The sequence below is a fragment of the Ixodes scapularis genome, unplaced genomic scaffold (genome assembly GCF_016920785.2).
Source record: "Ixodes scapularis isolate PalLabHiFi unplaced genomic scaffold, ASM1692078v2 PGA_scaffold4__175_contigs__length_147842914, whole genome shotgun sequence".
Lineage (NCBI taxonomy): Eukaryota > Metazoa > Arthropoda > Arachnida > Ixodida > Ixodidae > Ixodes > Ixodes scapularis.
Genome location: NW_024609879.1, coordinates 20,730,934 through 20,752,952, shown reverse-complemented (window position 1 = coordinate 20,752,952; position 22,019 = coordinate 20,730,934). Strand labels below are relative to the sequence as shown.

At 43.9% G+C, this 22,019-nt stretch overlaps 1 protein-coding gene and 1 pseudogene across 3 annotated transcripts; both read left to right on the top strand.

Moving 5' to 3' along the window:
• Positions 1-8,653: 8,653 nt before the first annotated feature.
• Positions 8,654-11,014, top strand: LOC121837723 (annotated as a pseudogene).
• Positions 11,015-13,818: 2,804 nt separating this feature from the next.
• On the top strand, positions 13,819-15,320 carry LOC120846013 (uncharacterized protein K02A2.6-like). 3 transcript variants are annotated; one of them, XM_040217603.3, is made up of 2 exons: positions 13,819-13,983; positions 14,099-15,320. In XM_040217603.3, the coding sequence occupies exon 2, from the start codon at positions 14,101-14,103 to the stop codon at positions 15,151-15,153; it is 1,053 nt and encodes a 350-aa protein (XP_040073537.1). In that variant the 5' UTR covers positions 13,819-13,983; positions 14,099-14,100; the 3' UTR covers positions 15,154-15,320. The 3 variants fall into 3 exon arrangements, with proteins under 3 accessions (XP_040073537.1, XP_042149215.1, XP_040073538.1); XM_042293281.1 differs by lacking the exon at positions 13,819-13,983 and having other exon boundaries at positions 14,077-14,296; positions 14,513-15,320; XM_040217604.3 differs by lacking the exon at positions 13,819-13,983 and having other exon boundaries at positions 14,077-14,553; positions 14,635-15,320.
• The last annotated feature ends 6,699 nt before the right edge of the window (positions 15,321-22,019 follow it).

The following is a 22,019-nucleotide window of genomic DNA, read 5'->3' as shown; positions in this document are numbered from 1 at the left end:
AAATCCTAGAGGCGGCATTCTCCATCTCGAAGCGGCATTCGTAAAAGCGTAAAACGCTGGCTCGTGTTTACTCAAGCCTCGAGCCCCCCTCCCTTCTCTACGGTGTAAAAAAGGGGAAACGTGCGTTAGGAAAGAAACATCCGCCGCGGCATGTCATTGTCTAGTCGCCGGCGAGGCGCGCATTTGCGACATGCCCCGGACTCGCCCCACGCCCGGAGTTTGCGGGGGCGTGTGCGCGGCGCAGCCCCGAGGTGAAAACTCTCATTCCTGCACACATTCTTACTCGGGCATCCGGAGCAGAGGCCATGTCGATCTGCGCCGTTCCTTTTAGGTGTTAATAAACCCAGTGTTATTTTCTCTAAAACGTGTACGGCGTTAACAAAAGTGTCATAAAAGTACGACTAGGAATTTCTTCAAAGCGCGTTGGTACTATACTAAAGATTGACCAGTTAAGAGCCACAATTACGTATCGTAAAGAGTACTTAAAGTTCCCTTATTCTTTTTTTTCCTAAGCGGCCTTTTTTTTTTAACTGATGAACTAAAAATGGCCCGAATTGGCGCCTACCTTAAGTGCGTCCTCTCCAGCACTTTATTCTGAAAGTTTTCGATTCATAGTATAGATTGCAATATTACTACAGGCGGTTTGATGGCTCTCAGCGTCAAAACATAAACTCTTAATGTAGTGTTCTTGTAAACTTAAATAGTAAAATCTAAGTTGTCTTTATATGTAGAGAGCTGTGAGTTCATAGGATCTGGCGTGATCACAGGTAAGGGAACGTAATCTTCGCGGTTCTGCCTTCGATAAACGTAAAAACAATTTTAGTGAATATACCACCTCTCCACATTTAACTTTAGGTCGAGTCGGTCTTCTACGTCTGCCATCGCAAATTCTGAAAAATGATGATACAAACTGAAATGTTTACAAAGAACTGAAATAAAAGCAAACCGCGCGTTTCGATAACGCAAATAAGGATTAACCTATAATTTGGATCACTTCGTGATGCTTCGCGGAACCCTTATTTAGGTGGGATTAGGTAGAACGTTATAGTGATGGTATTGAAACGGTCTTGGGCTGGAGTTGAAGTGTTCCGTTCACCTGGCGAATTGAAGAATGGTCGCTGCAGGAGTTAAAATCGCGAGCAAGCGATCGAAATCACGAGCAAGGGTGGTGGAAAGCATTAGCCCCTGGCACTTGCCTAGTGTTTAAATTTAATGCGTTAGCACCCTCCTTAAATCAAATCCTAAAGAGAGCCGATGTTATCACCACGTGATCGGCCGGTATTGGCGGCCTAGATTGCAACTCATATACATGTTGGTACCGTCATAATCGTCCACCACTTTCCAACTTGCCGGTCACGGACATAGCAGGGCAATGTTGTGGTCTCGTCCTTTCACCAAATTCACTTCAAGATATCAGGGTTATAAACGAAATCGCGCACTAGCGTCACGGTTGGAAAAACTGTTAATAAAAGTAACTAACCAATTTAAAAGTTTTGTGGTGATTACATCTTTAAATGTCTTGCAGCCTTGCGTTTAAAGCTCCGAGTGTTATATAAGCCCGGAATCAAATTAAAAATAACTTCAAAAAGAAAGCTGTGAGTTTCCCCAAAGGCACGTGCAGACACGAATTGGTAGAACCCGTACAAAACAAAAATGCAGTTGTCAGGTGGAGGTGGATCCCACCTTCGTCCCTGAGCCGTACAAGTGCTGGCACTGTAAAGAACAATGCGTCAAACTCGACGAAAGACATCGTCTAGAAATTCTACTCCCTGGACCTATTTCTCAGGGTGGAGATAGAACCCTTAGAACCTGAAGAGCCACCCACAGCTTGCAAACTCTGGCCATACCGTGGCGTAGTAACCCTTGCCAGTTCAATTATTTTCGTTCAATAAAGAATTGTCTAAAAACTAAAATACCGCGCCCCGCACTTATGCAACGCTCGCAAAATCTCATTTAGCTTTACTAAGAACGAAATTTTGTATTGAAACTCAATCTCATTGCGAAGAAAACTCCTTGCCTTAATATTGACTTTCCGTTAAGGAACTGCTGGCAGCATAAAAGTATCGCTTGTCAAAACATGGCACCCTCTGAAAATATGAGACCCCTTGGCAAAACGTGATGCACTAAACGTATGCTAAATCTACACATGTTCCTAATGCACATGAGTGTAATATGTTTTTTCACTGTTTATTCCGGCATACATTAAGCAGCTACACCTTAATTGCCAGACTGGGTCGACGCGCAGACCGAACGGCTAAAATATGAAGTGCACTAAAATTTTATTAGTGGTCTAATGCAAGCCTTAAAAGTATATTAAACATAATACAACTATTCTGCGTGTACATCTTGCTTGATGGATGTACAACATCCGTGTATTTCTTTTTGCCGACAAAATGAACGGCGTGTATTTGCAGCCGTTACACCCCTTCTCATTTCGTACAAACTTTTTTTTTTCGTAAAAGTATACAAGGGTGCGCTCTCTATATAGTCCTTGTTCCCAGTCGCTGTTTAAGGTTTACTTACACTTAAAAAGTGGCGCAGGTTATGCTTACATGTATACGCATAAAGCAATGTAGAAGGTACATGCAACTGCCTTGTTGGCACACTTCTTTAGCGGAGATCAAGAATGATGGAAAGGTAACTTGGTGAAAATATAAGTCGCGGAAGGCAAGACTCAAAAGCGAAACATTAAATTTCGTTTGAAGACTACCAAAAACATGCAAGGACATTTTTTTGTGAAGCACAACTGGAACTCAATCCCAAATACACAACCTGTTCAGGGCACTAGCGGATACTTTAACGTCTTGTCAAATTTTTTACACTTGAATATTTATCGGTGCTTTTAGAACGGTTTGAATGTCTTACCCTTGGAGAAGGAGAAGAACGACCAAAACTAACACTGCGCTGCGCATTACTGGCAGCCTATTGAAGCGTATCTTCCGAAAGTTTGCTCAAAACAGCTGGCACTGCCTTATTCCGACGCCACAGCCGCTTTTACGCTCTACCGCAAAAAAAAAAAAAAAAAAAAAATCTTTTTTAAACTAGCGAAGTAACTAAAATACAACGTTATCGTCGCAGCATACGCGGAAGCTTTCGCATTTAAGTTTTCCAGTTCCACACGTCACGGCTTTAACGCCGTGTACAGAAGGTCTGCGAAACTTACCAATAGTTCCGGAATCATAACCTTGGGAGTTGTTCTTGGACCTTTACGAAAGTGTTGCCGAGCCTTTAACGGAAGCTTCCCACTTACAAATATAATTAGATATCAAGACGACAACGTTCCGCCAACTGTTTATTTATTACACAAAGTAAAGGCCGTTCAAAGAATTAAACCACTAAGGGCTAAAAATAAATCTTCAGACAATGACGAGTTCACATGAGTGAATTGAATTTAAATGAGACAAGAGAAAACACGAAAAGAAGCAAACCACCACCAACCATCCAATCTAATCCAGAGAATTAAAACAAGACAAATACTTTTTTAACGTTATGCTTATTTATTACCTACAGCGTCTAAACGGCATTACAGTAAGGGGCACCACACACATACACACACACACACACGCGCAAATATATATATCTATATATATATATAACGTTCAAGCACGTAATCACATAGAACTTTCCGATATATAACAACAAACAGATATAACGTTCAGTCATAATAAACACATAAAATAACATTCAAGAAAATTCCGGACGCCAAAGCACATGGTACAAGTTGTGAATGCGAAAGCATAAATGTCGTTTATTTATGTGTGTTTATTTCCACCATTTTATGGTGGAAATAAACACACTTAAATATAATAGCATTTATTTCCACCATCTAATGGTGGAAATAAACACTATTATTATTATTAAATCCTATGATTAAATGTCGTTCTGCCGCTCCCTTAGTTAGTCGGCGGTATTCTGGCCTGCCACGCTTTGCTACTCCCGAGTTTACGGCCGCCGGCGATAAAAATGCCTCAGGGGCCGCCATGTAAAGGCACCGAGAGGAGCGATTCCCACTACCATCATCTTCTTTACTGACATGAGAGCAGCGGCCTCTGGGCGCCGCTCTCATGTCAGTAAAGAATGATGGAACAGGAAATTACAGGAAACATTCAAAATTTGCCTATAAATGTTTTAATGTCTCCTGCAGTTTAGATTAATCTGTATACTCCTGAGAATAAGTTATTAATATTATGTACCAGTTTTAAACTCAACAACAGTTATGTAATTTCTTCAGCCTTCCATTAATTGCTTCGAAATTCAAAATACCCGTAACAACTTTCTTCTCCTTCACAACCTTTCCATTAAACGTCAGTTGTGAGTTCAGTGCTTGCCCTGTCTAAGTCTTTCACTTGCCCTTGTCCTTTTCTCTGCAGTGTGTATTACGTTTAGCAAACTCACCCATCAGATAATTTTAGTTTACTTATGGACGTATGCGGCTATAGAAGTTGTATGGGCCGGTGGATAACCTTTCTATATGGCAGCTTTCTCTTACAGCATTCATTTCGCCTTTACGCAGCGAAATCGATCCCAAGTAATGCACAGCTTAACTGCTTTTCTAGTTTCTTGTCGTGCTCTTATCCGATATTTTTATCAAAGACACGTTGGGGTGTCGCATAGACCAGCGTGTGAGAGGCGTTATTGACTAGCGCAAATAAGTGTTTCGGTGAGAATATGGCTGTTAGGAAGAATAATAGGGTGCATTTCTTCCATTTTTAGTTGTGTCTTCTGGAGTCTTCGCCGACCTGATTGTTTTCAAAGTTAAGGCCTGGTGTAAGCAAACTAAAAAAAAAGTTGACGTTCTTTTTTTTTTTTTTTCCAAAATATTTTTAGTGTACGCGAGCTCTTGAATGTACAGTACGCCTCAAACTTAACGCCGCCATGGCATTTTCCGTTTCTGACAGTCCGTGCAGCGACCGATTGAACTATCTGAAGAATGTTTGAGTTCCCGATTTCTATACCATCCTAAGAAGGCATCCCGAACGTTTTGGTAACAAATTTAATAGAAAGTAGCCGACACGAGCCGAGGTTTGGGAACCCAGTGGCGGCGTTAAGTTTGGGGTTAAGTTTGGGGTGCACTGTACCTTTCTTGTTGGGGTTGCTTCACCAATGCTGCTTCTATGGTGTCCCTGTTGTCTTGAAACAGTGAGTCAGGATACTTCCAGGGTAATCGGATTTCATATCTCGCGTCTACTTTCCTTACGGAAGAGTTGAGCGAAGTAAGCTTCTGAAAGGACGAGTCCGTTTTGTTTTTTTGTTTGTTTTGTTGGTGAATCTTTACTTACCAGTTCTCTAGCTTGTAGGATTTATGTATATCTGAATTGAACTCGTTTGATAATTCGCTAACGTTTACCTTAAATGCAGTTGTTGAAGTACGCACATTAAAGGAATTGTTCACCTTCATGGGATCTTGTAAGGAGCATACAAAGATACTTTTTACAGCAGGCAGAGAAGAGTTAATGTATTTGATATTTTACTGTCACGACGTTCCACTAATTATCTTAACCGATGAGGATGCTAATTCCAGGTTATGACAGGTTGGCCTTTATGTGAGGGTCAGCAAAGATTATGCCTTTCGATTGCAGACTTTGTATGAGCATGTCATCTGTTACGCAGAGGATTTCTCCGCAAATCTCAGGAACCTCCAATGCGTCTGTGAAAAACTCGGCTCTGCTGTTGTGGCTCGTTAGCAGTGTCTTAATACGACGACACCGTACCTTTGTTCCTTATGTAGAGTAACCGAATGCGAAATTTTTAGATCTTCGCCTAGTGGTCGGTGACGTTGGTTCTGAGCCACAGTCTTTTTATGAAGGAACGTTGGCTTCCTTAGTCGATAAGCACTCGTACGGTCGTTTGAATTTGACGGTAAAATGCTTGCCACACCTCCCACAGGAAGGAGTTCGTATGCTTCTGCAATCCTTTGATCGGTGGAACTGTTTTGCGCATCGAAAACGTTTTCATGTGTGTGTTTTTGCACTGTTAGGAATGCTGTGAATTCCTTCAAAGAATGTTTATCCAAGTTACTAAATACACAGCGTTGTGTGTCAACATTTTCAAAGGCAGAGAGAGCGGGTGCAAAACTTCCTTCTAAACCGTGTGGAGAGTTGAAGGCCCTTCTCGTGATGAATGCTCATTTTCTTTTAAACAACGTACGGACAGCTGAAGGCACCTTTTTCTTGTGGTAAATTCAGTGTCAATGAATAAAAAAAGTTTGGTAAGGTCGTCTTCCTCTTCTCCTAAAGGTCTGTGAAAGTCCAAATGGGGGTTGTATCTCAACAGGTTGTCAGGAGGAAGCGCTCTATGTAGAACGTTGTGGAGAAGGGCTCAGTATTATGCGATATGTACTCCAAAACCTTGAAGATCCCTGATCTTCGTGGTGACATTGTCAGAGAATGTCCTGAGGCCGTTTGTGTCTTCAGATGATCTGATGGGTTTCATGTTTATAAGGTGAGAGAGGTGGTCATTTGCGATCACAGTATGTTGACCGAAGCTCTCCTGTAGGAGCTCAAGGACGACGATGTAGTTGCTGTCAGTTACGAAAATTCCTTTTAAAACTGCTTTGACTTTGCCAACCAAGCATGTTTTAATTTATTAAAAGCTGTTAGTGGGACACGATCGGGATGTTTATTTATTTATTTATTACATACTGCAGGCCTTCTGATAGGCCCGTGCAGTTGTGGGGTACAGTAGACATTCAAATCATCATTACACATAGCTATCATAATTATTAATAATTAACACTTTCATAACTAACGATCAACGGCAAAAACGTTTGTGCAACACATGTTCAAAGAGGTTTACAACACAAAAGCACAATGGCAATACCTAAAAAGGGTGGTCATCAAGTGTTTTATTAAAATTAGGGGCTGGGAATATAATGTAATGTAGGGCATGCCAATGCGATATGGTGCGTGGCAAATATGAAAACTTGAAAATAATGGTTTGAGTAAATAGTGGTTGAAGAGAAAACTGATGGTGGTTCCTAGTGGCTCTGGAAGATAATGAGGTTAAATACGAACTAGAGTCGACGCCCAGCTTGCCATATAATAAAGAAGATACAAGAACTTCAGTCTTGCAATCTTACTACGCTGTTCTAGGGACATGATATTGCTTGCGCTTTTAAGAAGGATGGAGGGTCAAGCCTCTTGTACTTTCCATTAATAAAAAAAACTGCTCCCTTTTGAACCATCTCAAGTTTCGAATCATCTTTTCTCGTGTTCGAATCCTAGATTATACGAGCATACTTTTTTTTTTTTACCTTACCAGGGATTTTTACGCTTCGAGTTTGACGGGGGTTGGGGCATTTTTTAACTTGCGTCGTAGGAAACCTAATTTTCGGAAAGCTGAGGAGCTGATATTTTGGATATGCCTTGACCATAGTAGATCGCTTATTAGGGTTACTCTAAGATATTAGTATTCATTCACTTCGGCTACTGGAACATTATTTACTTGATACGTGAATTTCAAAGGTTTAATTTTCCTGATTATGCGTAAGTGAAGTCTTCGCGGGGTTCAGTTGCATTTCCCACTCATTACACCAATCGCCAACGAGAGTAAGAGAATAAGAATTACTCCGCAATTAACAATGAGCTTGAAATATTTTTCGATAGTTTTCAGCATTGCTGTATGAGCAGGACAGTTGATGAAAACTGGATTCTCTTCAGAAATAAACTTGCATACCTTGCCGACACTTACATCCCATCAATAAACCTAACTTGTGACAAATCAAATCCCTGGTTCACAAAAACGCTTAACCAACTAAACAGAAAAAAGAAAAGACTATTTAGCCGTGCCAAACAACTGACTACCGATCTCGCTTGGAAACAGTACAATGATATTGCTAAAATTTATAAGAAATCTATTACAGAGGCGATGGCAAAATTCTTTAACAATGACTTAGTAAACATTCTTCGCAATAAACCTAAAAAGTTCTGGGAGGTAATTAATCCAAAAACGTGTAGACCTGTACAACTAATGAGCGATGATCGGTTGCCATTATCGGATGAAGAAAGCGCCAACTGTCTTAACGACTATTTCACCTCAGTCTTCACCACAGATCACCACAGTAGCATGCCTCATCTTAACAACGCATATCACACTCCCATGGCTGCCATTGAAATAACGTATGCAGGTATCATAAGCTCTATAGAAAGGTTACAGTTGTCGTCGAGTTCTGGGGACGACAAAATTAATCCCAAATTACTGAAAAACACTAAATTACACTCAGCTCGTTTTTTGTTAATAATCTTCCAACAATCTTTGTCTTCCGGCGAGCTTCCTACAGATTGGAAAATTGGCAGAGTGGTCCCCATACACAAATCGGGGGATCGAACTTCACCATCAAATTATCGTCCTATATCTCTAACCAGTGTCCCCTGCAAGCTACTTGAGCACATAATATATTCAAATGTCATGAAGCATTTCGAAAATAACCTCATCCTCTTTCCAAACCAACACGGGTTCAGACAATCATATTCTTGCGAAACGCAAATTGTACAACTTGTTCATGAAATACACAGTAACATCGATAATAACATACAGACAGACGCCATATTCATTAATTTTTGTAAAGCATCCGATAAGGTATCCCACAGTTTACTCATGCTCAAGATAAACCAACTTCACATTCAGAGGGCAAGGCAGCACTCATGTGTGCACTATGTCTAATCCTCTGATCTTCTTCACGCAGCTCCTAATCGCTCAGGCTGCTTTGGCCTGTCCGTTGCCGCGCCAGCATGACCCAGCGGACCGCTCCGTCACTGTGCCACTATCAAGTTTGAATACTACTCAAGGACACGTCAGCGGCATCACCTTCCTCGCCGACAACGAGGACGACGGCAGAAACAAGCGCCTCGTCTTTGACGAAAGCACAAGATCGGCATCGACATCAACCGTGGCCTACGAAGCTACAAAAGGGCTGTCTGAACGGTTCGCCATCAGAGGGCAAGGCAGCACTCATGTGTGCACTATGTCTAATCCTCTGATCTTCTTCACGCAGCTCCTAATCGCTCAGGCTGCTTTGGCCTGTCCGTTGCCGCGCCAGCATGACCCAGCGGACCGCTCCGTCACTGTGCCACTATCAAGTTTGAAGACTACTCAAGGACACGTCAGCGGCATCACCTTCCTCGCCGACAACGAGGACGACGGCAGAAACAAGCGCCTCGTCTTTGACGAAAGCACAAGATCGGCATCGACATCAATTGTGGCCTACGAAGCTACAAAAGGGCTGTCTGAACGGTTCGCCATCAGAGGGCAAGGCAGCACTCATGTGTGCACTATGTCTAATCCTCTGATCTTCTTCACGCAGCTCCTAATCGCTCAGGCTGCTTTGGCCTGTCCGTTGCCGCGCCAGCATGACCCAGCGGACCGCTCCGTCACTGTGCCACTATCAAGTTTGAAGACTACTCAAGGACACGTCAGCGGCATCACCTTCCTCGCCGACAACGAGGACGACGGCAGAAACAAGCGCCTCGTCTTTGACGAAAGCACAAGATCGGCATCGACATCAACCGTGGCCTACGAAGCTACAAAAGGGCTGTCTGAACGGTTCGCCATCAGAGGGCAAGGCAGCACTCATGTGTGCACTATGTCTAATCCTCTGATCTTCTTCACGCAGGTGAGTAATTGTCACTCATTGCATTGTAAACGATCAAGCAATACTTTCCTTTTCCTGCTGCCTTGCCCCCGGATGTGCTTAACCTTATTTATTGAGTGCATTTGTGTCACTCGTGATTTATTGTTAAGCGGTGACATTGAATCGAATCCGGGACCTGATGACTGCCAAGGGGGTGGTAACCCTACAATGGAAGAGATGGTGAAGGCGATTCTGGACACACAAAACGTGATTATGAGAGATCTAAGTCAAATAAAAAATAACCAAAAGCAATTTGAACACAAATTTGAAGGTCTAACAAAAAAAGTAAATCAAATTGAAGCAACAGTTCAAGAAATGAAAGAACAAAAAGTTCAAATCATAAGCATTGAAAAACATGTTAAGGCAATCAATAATGACTTGAAGGAATGCCAAAAAAAATCGTCGACTTAGAAGATCGGAACCGCCGTAACAACCTCATGGTTTTCGGTCTTCCAGAGGCTCAAGGGGAAACAAATGACTCATTGCGGTCGAAAGTACTTGGTGATGTGTTTGAAGAAAAACTTGGAATTCATGTTAATACAGTCGAGCGTGTACATCGCGTGGGGCGAAAAACAAACAAAAACCGCCCAGTTGTAGTTAAATTTCTTGACTACGCAGAAAAGGAAAACGTGCTAAAAAAGCGAAGGTGTTTGAAAGGGACTAAAATAACGTTAGAACACGATTATTCTTGGCAGACTATTCAAAAGCGCAAACAGTTGTGGGAAACCAGTAAACCCAATCGCGATAACGGGGAAACTGTCTTCTTGATTCACGATAAAATGAAGATAGGAGGCCAAGTTTTCGAATGGGATGATAATGTGGGGCAAATATGCAAAGAAAGAAATCGGGCAACTCGACAAAAAAGTGTAAAATGACGTCAAGCACACTCCGGGAAACCCCATCGAAAGACATTTCGACTTCTTTCCTTCAATGCGCAAAGTATTGTGAATAAAGTAGATGATTTGGAAACAATCTTGCTAACTCATGACCCCCACGTGATCGTCATCACGGAAACATGGCTTCACAGTGGTATTGGTGATAATGAAGTTATTCCGCCTTGTTACAGAATGATTAGGAAAGACCGAGGGTTAAGGGGCGGCGGCGTGGCTATTATCGCAAAAAGTTCGGTGGACCTGGTACCTTTAGATTGCGTTGTCAACGGGGAGGTGTTATGGTGTAAGGTTAAAGTTCACGGCAACGTGTTTGTTGTTGGTGCTGTATATAGGCCACCAAACACCGCCCCGAGGTTTTTAGAAGAATTGTATGATTACATGGCGTTGCGCTTCAATGACAAAACTAAAATTATTTTGACTGGAGACTTCAATCTTGCTGATATTGATTGGGCAAAGCAAAAACCAGGTAAAAATGAAATCGCGTCCTCCGAGCTTTTGTTAGTGTAATATAGTGCAACAATGCCGCGGTTGCATGACCGGCAGGCGTGACCGGCGCGTGAACTCTGAGGTGCGCGAGCTGCCCCCGCGCTCGTGTGGTTCGATCATCGGCAACCAGCCATGGTCACTGAAGAACGCCTGTCTCCATTAAAGATGTATGTTGCCGTCATGACTCGGCTTGCATAAGCCACAACAATTGGCGACGAAGCGGACGAAGACAACGGGCAAGCATCCGTTGTCCGGACCTCAAGGATGGCTGTGGGCGGTATCAGCGAGTATCGCCTCAGCACCAACGCTTCCTGGGACGAGTACGTAGAACGACTCGAAATGTACTGCGTAGCCAACAGTCTGACAACGCCTGAGCAGAAGCGTGCCGTCCTGCTGAGTTGCTGCGGAGAAGAAACGTACTCCTTAATCGTAACCTTGGTGAAGCCGACGAGACCGACAGCAGCAGACTATACCACGATAGTGACAGCGGTCAAGGCTCATCTGCACCCAAGGCCGTCGGAACTCTACGCAAGGTTCCTGTTCTACAAGCGCGACCAGCACGCCGGCGAGACAGTTGCAGACTACGTGACAGCGCTCCGAAAGCTGGCAGAAGACTGCGGTTTCGGAGATAGACAACTGCCACTTGAAATCATGATGCGAGACAGGTTCGTCTGCGGCATCGCGCCCGAGAGAGTGCAGCAACGGCTTTTGGCTGAACGGAACTTGACGTTCGACGTAGCCTACGACTTGGCCGTCACTGCAGAGGCAACGTCACAGCAACAGCGAGACATCAGGAAGCAACGGCAACACAGCGGCAAAGTTGACTCTGATGGTGAAATTCAAGCGACAACTATGAAACCTCAGAAGCAACCAGACAGCGAAAACTGCCACCGTTGCACCGGTAAGCACAAACCTTTCATGTGCAAATTTAAAGACTCCGTCTGCTACAAATGCCAGAAGAAGGGGCATATAGCAAAGGCATGCCACAGTAAGGCAGCCACATCAAAGAAAGGAAAAGACACAAAAAAGGGCGACAGCGTTTACGAAGTAGACGAACTCTGTTCGATCTGCGAGGTGCACGAAACCGAAGAAAAGTTTCTAGTGCCAGTAAAGATAGAGTCACAAGAAATAATCATGGAAGTTGACTCTGGAGCGTCTTGCTCTATCATGAGCGAAGAAACGTTTCGCCAGATAGACCAGAGACTGATTCCCATCGAGAGCACACCCACCAAGTTGTTAACCTGGTCAAAGCAGACATTGCCTACACTTGGCAAAGCAATGGTGAGCGTCATGTTTAAAGGACGCAAGGCTGTTTTGCCAATCATGGTTGTGGCACAGCACGGAAGAAGCTTGATGGGACGAAATTGGTTTCGACCACTAGGTATCGAGTTACACGGCATCCGACACCTCAGCACGTCCGACGAAGCGCTAACAGCGCGGTTTTCCGAGGTTTTTCGCACCGATTTGCCCGGATTCAAGGGAGCTCCGATCCACATCGAGCTCAACGACGTGCAACCCAAGTTTTTAAAGAGTCGGCCAGTGCCGTTCGCCCTTCGAGAGGATGTGAGCAAGGAGTTAGATCGCCTGGAGAAGCAAGGCATCCTGGAGCCGACCCAGTACTCCGACTGGGCCACACCGCTCGTCGTGGTGAGAAAGAAAAACGGAACTTTACGCCTGTGCGGAGATTATCGTAGCACAATCAACAAGGCGGTTAAGAGCAACGTCTATCCACTACCGACTGTCACCGAGTTGTTTGCCACTCTAGGGTCCAGTAAGATATTTACGAAACTAGACCTAACCCAGGCCTATCAGCAGCTCGTACTTGACGACGAGTCATCAGAAGTCCTCACCGTGAATACGTTGAAAGGGCTGTACAAAGTTCGCCGACTTCCTTTCGGTATATCAGTCGCACCAGGATTGTTCCAGCGTGTAGTAGACAGCTTACTGTTAGGTATACCTGGGGTCGTCGTATATCTTGACGATATCGTTGTCTCGGGCTCGACCGTGGCAGAGCATGATGAAAGACTAAGAGCAGTCATGCAGCGGTTGCAAGACTCGCGTTTGCGGGTAAACAAAGACAAATCCGAGTTCGGTAAAACAAGTATAGAGTATTTGGGTCACAGAGTTGATTCTACTGGCATTCACCCAAGTGAAGAAAAAGTGACTGCAATCAAGAGTGCGCCGAGCCCAAAGAACAAAAAAGAACTACAAGCTTTTTTGGGACTTGTCAACTTTTACAGCAGATTTCTTGAAGGGAAAGCTGAAGTTGCTGAGCCATTGCACCGCCTTCTAGACCAAGGAAGAAAATGGGCGTGGACGCGGGAGCATGAGAAAGCGTACCGGAACCTAAAAGGGCTTCTCAGCTCCGACGCAGTGTTAGTACGCTACGACCCAGCCCGTCCACTGGTCTTGTCGTGTGACGCTTCACCGGTTGGTGTTGGTGCAGTTCTTTCTCACAAGGACAATGATGGTGCAGAAGTGCCGATAGCATATGCATCACGAACATTGGGGCGAAGTGAGCGTAATTACGCTCAAATCGACAAAGAAGGGCTTGCTGTAGTTTATGGTGTTAAGCACTTTCACCAGTATCTCGCGGGAAGAGAATTCACGATCGTGACCGATCATCAACCGCTTCTTGGGATTTTTGACACAGAGAAGCCAATGCCACAAATCCTGTCACCGAGGATGCTGCGGTGGAGCTTGCTGCTGGGAGCGTACGACTACAAGCTGGTGTTTCGATTAGGAATCGACAACACCAACGCAGACGGGTTAAGCCGCCTTCCAGCACCAAGCGAAGTCGACGAGCCAGTGCCACCAGGTGACGTACTCCTCCTCGAGGCCGTCCAGTACCCTCCACTGCAGGCAGCAGACATCGGAAAGCTGACAAAGCAAGACCCTACGCTGGCAAGAGTCAAGCAATGGATACTCTCGGGTTGGCCACAAGAAACCCTGGGAGGATCTTTTGCACCTTTTGAGGTGAGACGCACAGAACTTTCCTTGCATCGAGATTGTATTCTGTGGGGAAACAGAGTGGTCATTCCCGAGCAAGCCACAAGGAAGGCCCTACAATTGCTTCATGCCAACCACCCAGGAATGACAGCAATGAAAACGTCGGCCAGGGCGTACATTTGGTGGCCTAAAATCGATCAAGCGATCGAAGACTTTGTGCGCCATTGCCAACAGTGCCAGGAAAACAGGCAGAGCGATCCAAAAGCACCTGTTCACTTTTGGATAAAGCCAGAACAGCCCTGGAGCCGCCTGCACGTAGATTTCGCTGGACCCGTTCGAGGTGAAAGTTTTCTCGTTGTGGTGGACGCCTTTTCTAACTGGGCCGAAGTCGAGATTATGCCGTCCACGAAATCAGCTGCAGTGATTACGGCGCTGAGGAAGCTATTCGCGACACATGGGTTGCCCGACGTAATTGTGTCGGACAACGGAACGGCGTTCAAAAGTGCAGAAATGAAAGAGTTCCTGAAACTTAATGCTGTTCGCTTCATCTACACAGCCCCGTACCATCCTGCGAGCAATGGCAGGGCAGAAAGAATGGTGAGGGAAGTCAAGTCTGCCTTAAAGAAGCTAACTCAAGGCGACACACAGTGCAAGATTTCACGTTTTTTGTTTAAGCAGCACACGACACCACACTCGGACACCGGGAAGACTCCGGGAGAGGTGATGATGGGCCGGAGGCTGCGGTCGCCGTTGGACAGACTGCATCCTGACCTCCAGAGAGATCCAGGAGCGGATCAACCAAAGGTCAAGCGGTTCTACGTAGGCGACACCGTCTACGCCCGAAATTTTGTGACGGGACCACGATGGAAAGCAGCAAAGGTTGTTGCAGTCACAGGACCAGTCTCCTACAAGGTACAGCTGGCCAATCGAGAAGTTTATCGCCGTCATCGTGATCACCTCAGGAAGGCTTGGCTTGACTGGGATGAGAACCTTGAAGCTGACATTGACTACGACGTCAAGCTGCCACTAACGGCTGCGCCTGGACATGGAACGCCACAAGCATCTCCTGCCAGGCGAAACCCAGAAAGACCTGTTCCTCAGGTTGTGCCATCGCCAGCGGCTCAGCCGGAGCAGCCGCTCAGAAGATCAGCACGAGAGCGACGTCCAGTCATCCGCTACGGAACTGTTCCTACCTAAGGGGGAAGGAATGTAATATAGTGCAACAATGCCGCGGTTGCATGACCGGCAGGCGTGACCGGCGCGTGAACTCTGAGGTGCGCGAGCTGCCCCCGCGCTCGTGTGGTTCGATCATCGGCAACCAGCCATGGTCACTGAAGAACGCCTGTCTCCATTAAAGATGTATGTTGCCGTCATGACTCGGCTTGCATAAGCTACAACAATTAGATATAGCACTCAGTTTTAATCTTCAACAGTTAGTGGACAGCCCGACAAGAGTAACAGATACGAGCCAATCGATTCTGGACTTACTTTTTGTTAGCAACATAGTGGAAGCGGATAAAGCACATGTGCTCGACGGAGTGTCAGATCATAAAATGGTGTTTCTTGACTTAGAACTACATAAAACAGCTGCCGATAATGCTCGTCACGAACGTACTGTCAGAGATTTTCAAAATGCTGATGATGTGTCCATCCTCGATTATTTAGATGAACATTTTGACCATTTTAGTCAGTTAAGTGATGTTACCGAATTATGGAAAACATTTAAGAGTATTGTTTCCTACTGTACATATCACTTTGTTCCGACAAGGGGCGTGAGAGCACAACGACATCACCCATGGGTAACAAGAGAAATTTTGCAAATAAAGCGAAAGATCAAGCGCAAAAGGAAAGCAAAACAAAATTCCTCAGACATTGCAAATTTGGGGCGACAATTGAAGAATCTTATTTCCCAAGCTAGGGAAAATTACTGTGGCAATGTGCTCTCTCGTTTCTTGCTAGAATCTCCGCAAAAATTCTGGCGGTTTTTCTCGTCGAAAAAAGAAGTAATAACAGAAGTGATGGTAAGCGATGAGGTTGTATCATGTCCCATTGAAGTGGCAGAGGAATTTAACACGTATTTTCAGTCAGTCTTTACAGTCTCGAGTGACCCGCCGGTAGACCACGTCAGCAGCTCTGATGAACCTTGTATGTCAGATTTGGTTGTCTCGGAAAGTGGTATACTTAATTTGCTTTTGAATATTGATGTAAAAAAGGCGTCGGGGCCAGACGACATTTCAAATGCATTTCTGAAAAGATATGCTGAGTGGGTGTCCCGATATCTTTTCATAATATTTCAAGCCTCTCTCCAACAATCCAAATTGCCAGCAGACTGGTTGTGTGGTAAAATTATACCCATTCACAAATCTGGAAACAAAATGACAGTCCAAAATTACCGTCCTATATCATTAACGTCGACTTGCTGCAAACTGCTGGAACACATTATTTCAAATCATGTCACTCAGTACTTAGAAGAAAACAACTTAATATACAAACATCAGCACGGTTTTAGACGGGGTCTATCGACGGTCACACAATTAATTGAGTGTGCGCATGAGTTCTCATCTGTTGTAAATGAGCGGGGTCAGGTTGACGTCGTGTTCATGGATTTTTCAAAAGCGTTCGACCGCGTGCCTCATAACAAATTAATTGAAAAGCTTCACCTTGTGGGTCTAAACAGCAATATAGTGTCGTGGGTCCGATCTTACCTAACTAACAGAACACAGTATGTCTACTGCAATGATGCATGCTCTACCCGCCTTGCAGTGTTTTCAGGTGTGCCACAAGGGTCGGTATTAGGTCCACTTTTGTTTTTACTGTATATAAATGATATTGCAGATGATATGCCGCCAGCTGTCCAGGTAAAGCTATTTGCGGATGACTGCATGTTGTTTTCAAAAGTGCGTACAGTCGAAGACCAAGACTTGCTTAATGCCTCTCTAGAAAAACTTTACTTGTGGTGTGAAAGGTGGGGTATGGTAATTAACTTTGATAAAACAGTATTCTGCAGCATTACAAACAAACGAAACATTTTAGAATATTCCTATAACATAGGTGGCGTGCAACTGCGAAAGGTGGACGAATTTAAATATTTAGGTGTTATTTTTAGTTCTACCATGCGATGGAACAGTAATGTAGATTACGTTTGTTCAAAGGCCTACAAAAAGTTATTATTCCTCAGAAGACAACTTAGGCATGCCAATAGTGATGTTCGACAACTTGCGTACATGTGTTATGTTCGCCCATTGTTAGAATATGCATGCACTGTATGGGACCCGTATAGAAAATGCCACGAATCACAAATTGAAAGAATACAAAATCTGGCTCTTCGATTTATCTTCTCCAGATATAAACGTACAGAATCTGTTTCTTCAATGAGACAAGAGGCGCAGCTTGACTCGCTGGCAAAGCGACGGAAAATATCAAGGTTAAAAGAACTCTTTTCCATAACGACTGGAATGACAAAGCTAGATCCGCAGCTTTACTTGCGGCCTTCAACGTCTCGTTCCCAAAGGACTAGCAACGTCAGGGCGATTGCTCGTATTTAAGTATTCTTTCTTTTGTAGGACAATAGTAGAGTGGAACGCTCTGCCAAACGAAGTCGTCAGCTGCTCTAATTTCAAGTCATTTGAATTATCATTGCGCGAATTTTTAACTGAATAATGTATGTGTGCGGAATACATCTTCAGATGTGCAGGGTGTGACGCACCACTGCATGTGCATAAGTGCTCACTTGAGTGTGAATGCATTTTGCTTGGCTTGTACAACTTATTTTTCTCTCCTGTGTTGACCGTAAGGTTCACAGTATTGTAAATAAATAAATAAATAAATCCACTCGTAACATCATGGATAGGACAATTTTAACCAATCGTACTCAGCATACTGTTATTAACAACCAGTCGTCAGCTTATTCTCCTGTGTCATCCGGAGTCCCCCAGGGCAGTGTTCTCGGACCTCTGCTTGTTTTAACATTTGTAAATGACCTACCAGATCGCATAGCATCCTGTATTCGACTTTTTGCTGATGACTGCGTAATTTACCGATCTGTATCTAACCTGAACGATAACATAACCCTACAAGCTGACCTTAACTTAATAGCCGACTGGTGTAAACAGTGGAAAATGACAATTAACTTTTCTAAAACAAATCTCGTTTCCTTCACGCGTGCTCATTGTCCTCTCTCTTTCACTTACACCATGTGCAGCCAGGTAATTACCAAGTGTCCATCTTACAAATATCTGGGTGTTCACTTATCTGACGATCTCTCATGGAACACGCATATAACACACGTCCTGTCTAATGCTAACCGCTCTCTTGGCTATCTTCGACGGAATCTGAAACTAGCACCATTATCAGTTAAACAACTAGCCTACACTACACTCGTAAGATCGCAACTTGAATACGCGTCATCCATCTGGTCCCCTTGGCAACATTCATTGATAACAAAGATAGAGGCACTTCAAAGTCGCGCAGTCAGGTTAATTTTTTCAGATTATTCACGAGACACCAGCATCACTTCTTTACGAATGAAAGCTAACCTTGATCTCCTCTCAACCAGAAGGAAATTATCACGCCTGTCTCTTTTTCACAAGATTTACTATCATAACCATGACATCAGAACTTGACTATTATCCCCAGCCACTCGTATATTTCCTCGCATTGATAACGTCTGTAAAGTTCGTCCAATTTTCGCATCGTCAGTTTCGTTTCTTTACTCCACCTTGCCATTCACAATAACGGACTGGAATAGCCTGCCTAACAGTATCGTGACCCAGACAGATTATAATACTTTCATATCCCAACTGACCATCCATCTGCATTTACACTAATAGCAAAGTCAACTCGTGTTTATAGAAATGTTTTATTTGGGTATTTTTCTGTTTCATCAGCTGTTTTTCCCTAAAAATGTTTTAAGTGTTTTTTTTCTGTTTTTGCTGCTTTATATAACAATGTTTTCCAGCATGTAACCCACTTTTTTGTTTGTTCCTTTATATGTTTCTTCAGCAGTTACACCCACCTTGTGTAATGCCAGCAATGGTCTTCAAGGTTTTAATAAATGATGATGATGATTTTTTGGTCATCGACATAGGATATTGTTCTAAACAAAAGCATATACTTTGTCTGTGGTACTCACAGTTGATACAATATCATTTATATCGACCAGAGGTAGCAGGGGACCAAGTACACTGCCCTGGGGAACACCAGAGGAAACATCGAGGGTACCAGAAAAATGGCCTATAACTTCAACAAACTGCCTGCGATTGAACGAATAGGATCCTGTCCAATTAACTATCTCTGAGGGTAGCCCAAGGCTGCAACCACTTGCGCAATTGTGGAGTACCCCCTCCGGAAACTATGCTGAAGAGAAGTCAGCAAAGCCTCTTTTAAAAAAAGCTCGAATATAACTAACCATATGTTTCGTAAGTTTGGATTATTTTCTATTGATAGAAATGGGACGATGATTTCTTAGAACAGAGTGATCACCCTTTATATGAATTGGCAAAACACGCGTTGTCCGCCAGCCATTTGGCAGCACTCATGAATAAAAAAAAACACGAAAAATTACTGTTAGAAAGTGGGTCATTCTATGTCAAACGTCCCAGACGTTGCGCTCGGCCACCCTCGATTAAAAAAAAAAATTCATGGCCTCTTGTTGCATTGTCCGTAGCCATGCCCTAAAATATTTTTGTCGAAAAAACAATTTTGATGGCGTGAGCCCGGTTTTAACTATTTAAGATAGCGTGAAATATCACTCCATAATTTATGAAAAATCAACTTTTTTATGGAACACATAACTTTTTTTTAATTTGCACGGCTTTCCACTTACAATGTGGTTGGGCTTGTGCAGTTTTGTTTAATTAAATATTTTTTTAAAACAAAAATTTTTCAAAATGTTTGCATTTTTGTTATTTTATCTAAAAAAATATCTAATTGCTCCGAGGACTTTATAGAACCTTTTACCAGTTGCCTTGTAGGTATATTATCAATAAAAAAATGTTTAAACTGCTCAATTAAATATCTCGCAGTAAAAAAAATCCTGAAGTTGCAAAAAAGTGCTTTTTGACGCCTAAACAGCCGTTTATTTCACCTTGAGGTGGTCCAAGTAAAGATGCAAAATATGGTGGGTTTGGAAGAACGATCGATTGTCTTTTGATTCTGAAAGTTTCATCAAAGTAATTCTTGCTTAAAGCGAGAAAACAATTTTTGAAGTGGAACTTTCGGAGCACAACCCGGCGTCGCTTCTTAACGCCTCTTCGCCACAGCACGCCACCGGCGACGATAGCTGGCATGATTATGTCCAAAGAAAGAACGGAGTTTACCGCCGCTTCCCCATGTCCGTCTTTTCAGCTGCAAGGCAAGAAACGGCGGGCATTGTGTTGATAATCGGAGGTGCCGTCAGTGCATAGACACAGCAGGCTCGTTGTGCCCTTTGTATCCGAGGGCGGCTCCTCACACTCCGAAACGCGATGCGTAATCGAGACGGGTGGCATCAGCTGACGTGGACTTCTCAATGCGTCAGGCGACGTGGACTTTTCAGTGCGTCAGGCGACGTGGACTTCTCCATAAATATATCTTACTTCTCCATTAGAATTAAGACATATTTATGGAAAGGTGGGATATTTTTGCCTAAAAACCACACGGCATTTGGATTGCTATGTAATAAGTATCATGAATATTGGCTCGAAGCAATTTAAAAAAGTATGGAATATGTAAGAATTTTAGCATTTTTGATAGTTTTGTTACAAACTATCTCGTTGCTCCAGGTGACTGTAAAAATTCTTATTGACAGCCCTGTAGGTATACTGCACAAACGAAGAAAAAAAAAAGGTTTCAGGCAGTACAACTAATTATCATACAGAAAAACATAAATTTGAGCAAAATTTCGTTTTGCCGTTTCAAGAGCCGTCAATTCTGCCATGAGGTTGCCCAAAGAAAAATACAAAACATGGTGACTTTTACAGAAGAGTTTATTTTATTGCCTTTTGTTTTTGAAAGTTTAAATTTTGTTCTAAAGTGGAAAAAAAAACATTTTGAAGTTGAGCTCTCGCGCCGCAACCTGGCGTCGTTTCTTGCGCCTCTTCTCTGCACAGCACGCCACTGTCGAGCCTGGCAAAGCGTGCGACGGTGTTACGGTGTGCGCACGCAGGTAGACAGCAGGACTTCGAGTGGTCGGGTAAATCTTGGTGGGAAGAAGCTTTTTTACACTGTTGTTGCTTTAGGGATTTTCCTATTTAGATTGTTTTGCGCGGCGGTGCCCTCCTGTGGTCTTCCACTGTCTTGATAGCAGCAGATGCTTAGCGCTGCCGGGTCAGAGCGTCCACTAGTAAGCTTGCTGTTTCCTACGTACAGATTGCAATCACTCTCTATTGTCAACGTCAGGACCCTATTTAAAATTAAACACAAAAGCCCAGTGAACGGGCAATCTCAAACGACGAGGCGATGAGGTGTTAACGAATGCGCGCCGTTGGAGGCTCACGCCTCGTTTGTGTTTAAATCGGCTTTGAAACGGAAATTCTTGCGTCGTTTAATAGTTCCGCTTTTAACCGCAGTATGCTTGACGGCTAGACTTCGCGGCGATATAGTCGCGTTTCGCTTTTAGGAGAAGTCCATTTCAGCTGATGCCGCCCGTCGATTAGAAGTTTCGGAGTGTGAGGAGCCGCCCTCGAATACAAAGGGCACAACGGGCCTGCTATGGCTACGCACTGGCGGCACCTCCAATTATCAACACTGTATCAGCCGGCTCTCGGCTGATAAGAAAGTCAGTCCGACGCTGCTGGCTTCGTGAACGCAACAACAACCAAGGTTTATTTGGCATCGTTTATATAGCCGAAAACAGTGGGGCGGTACCGGCGGCATGACTTAGTGCTATAGATGACATAGTATAAGCAGCATGATAAGATTGGCATGCGGTACAATATCGGCATGATACGTCCCCTTTGGTTTAGTAAGAAAGACATAAAATAACGTAAGTTAACGAACGACAAGGGGAAACAATGCTAAACAATTTGTTCGGATTGCTGCCCGTACTGCAAGCGCTTGGGGGCAGCCGTAGCTCGCGTAGATCT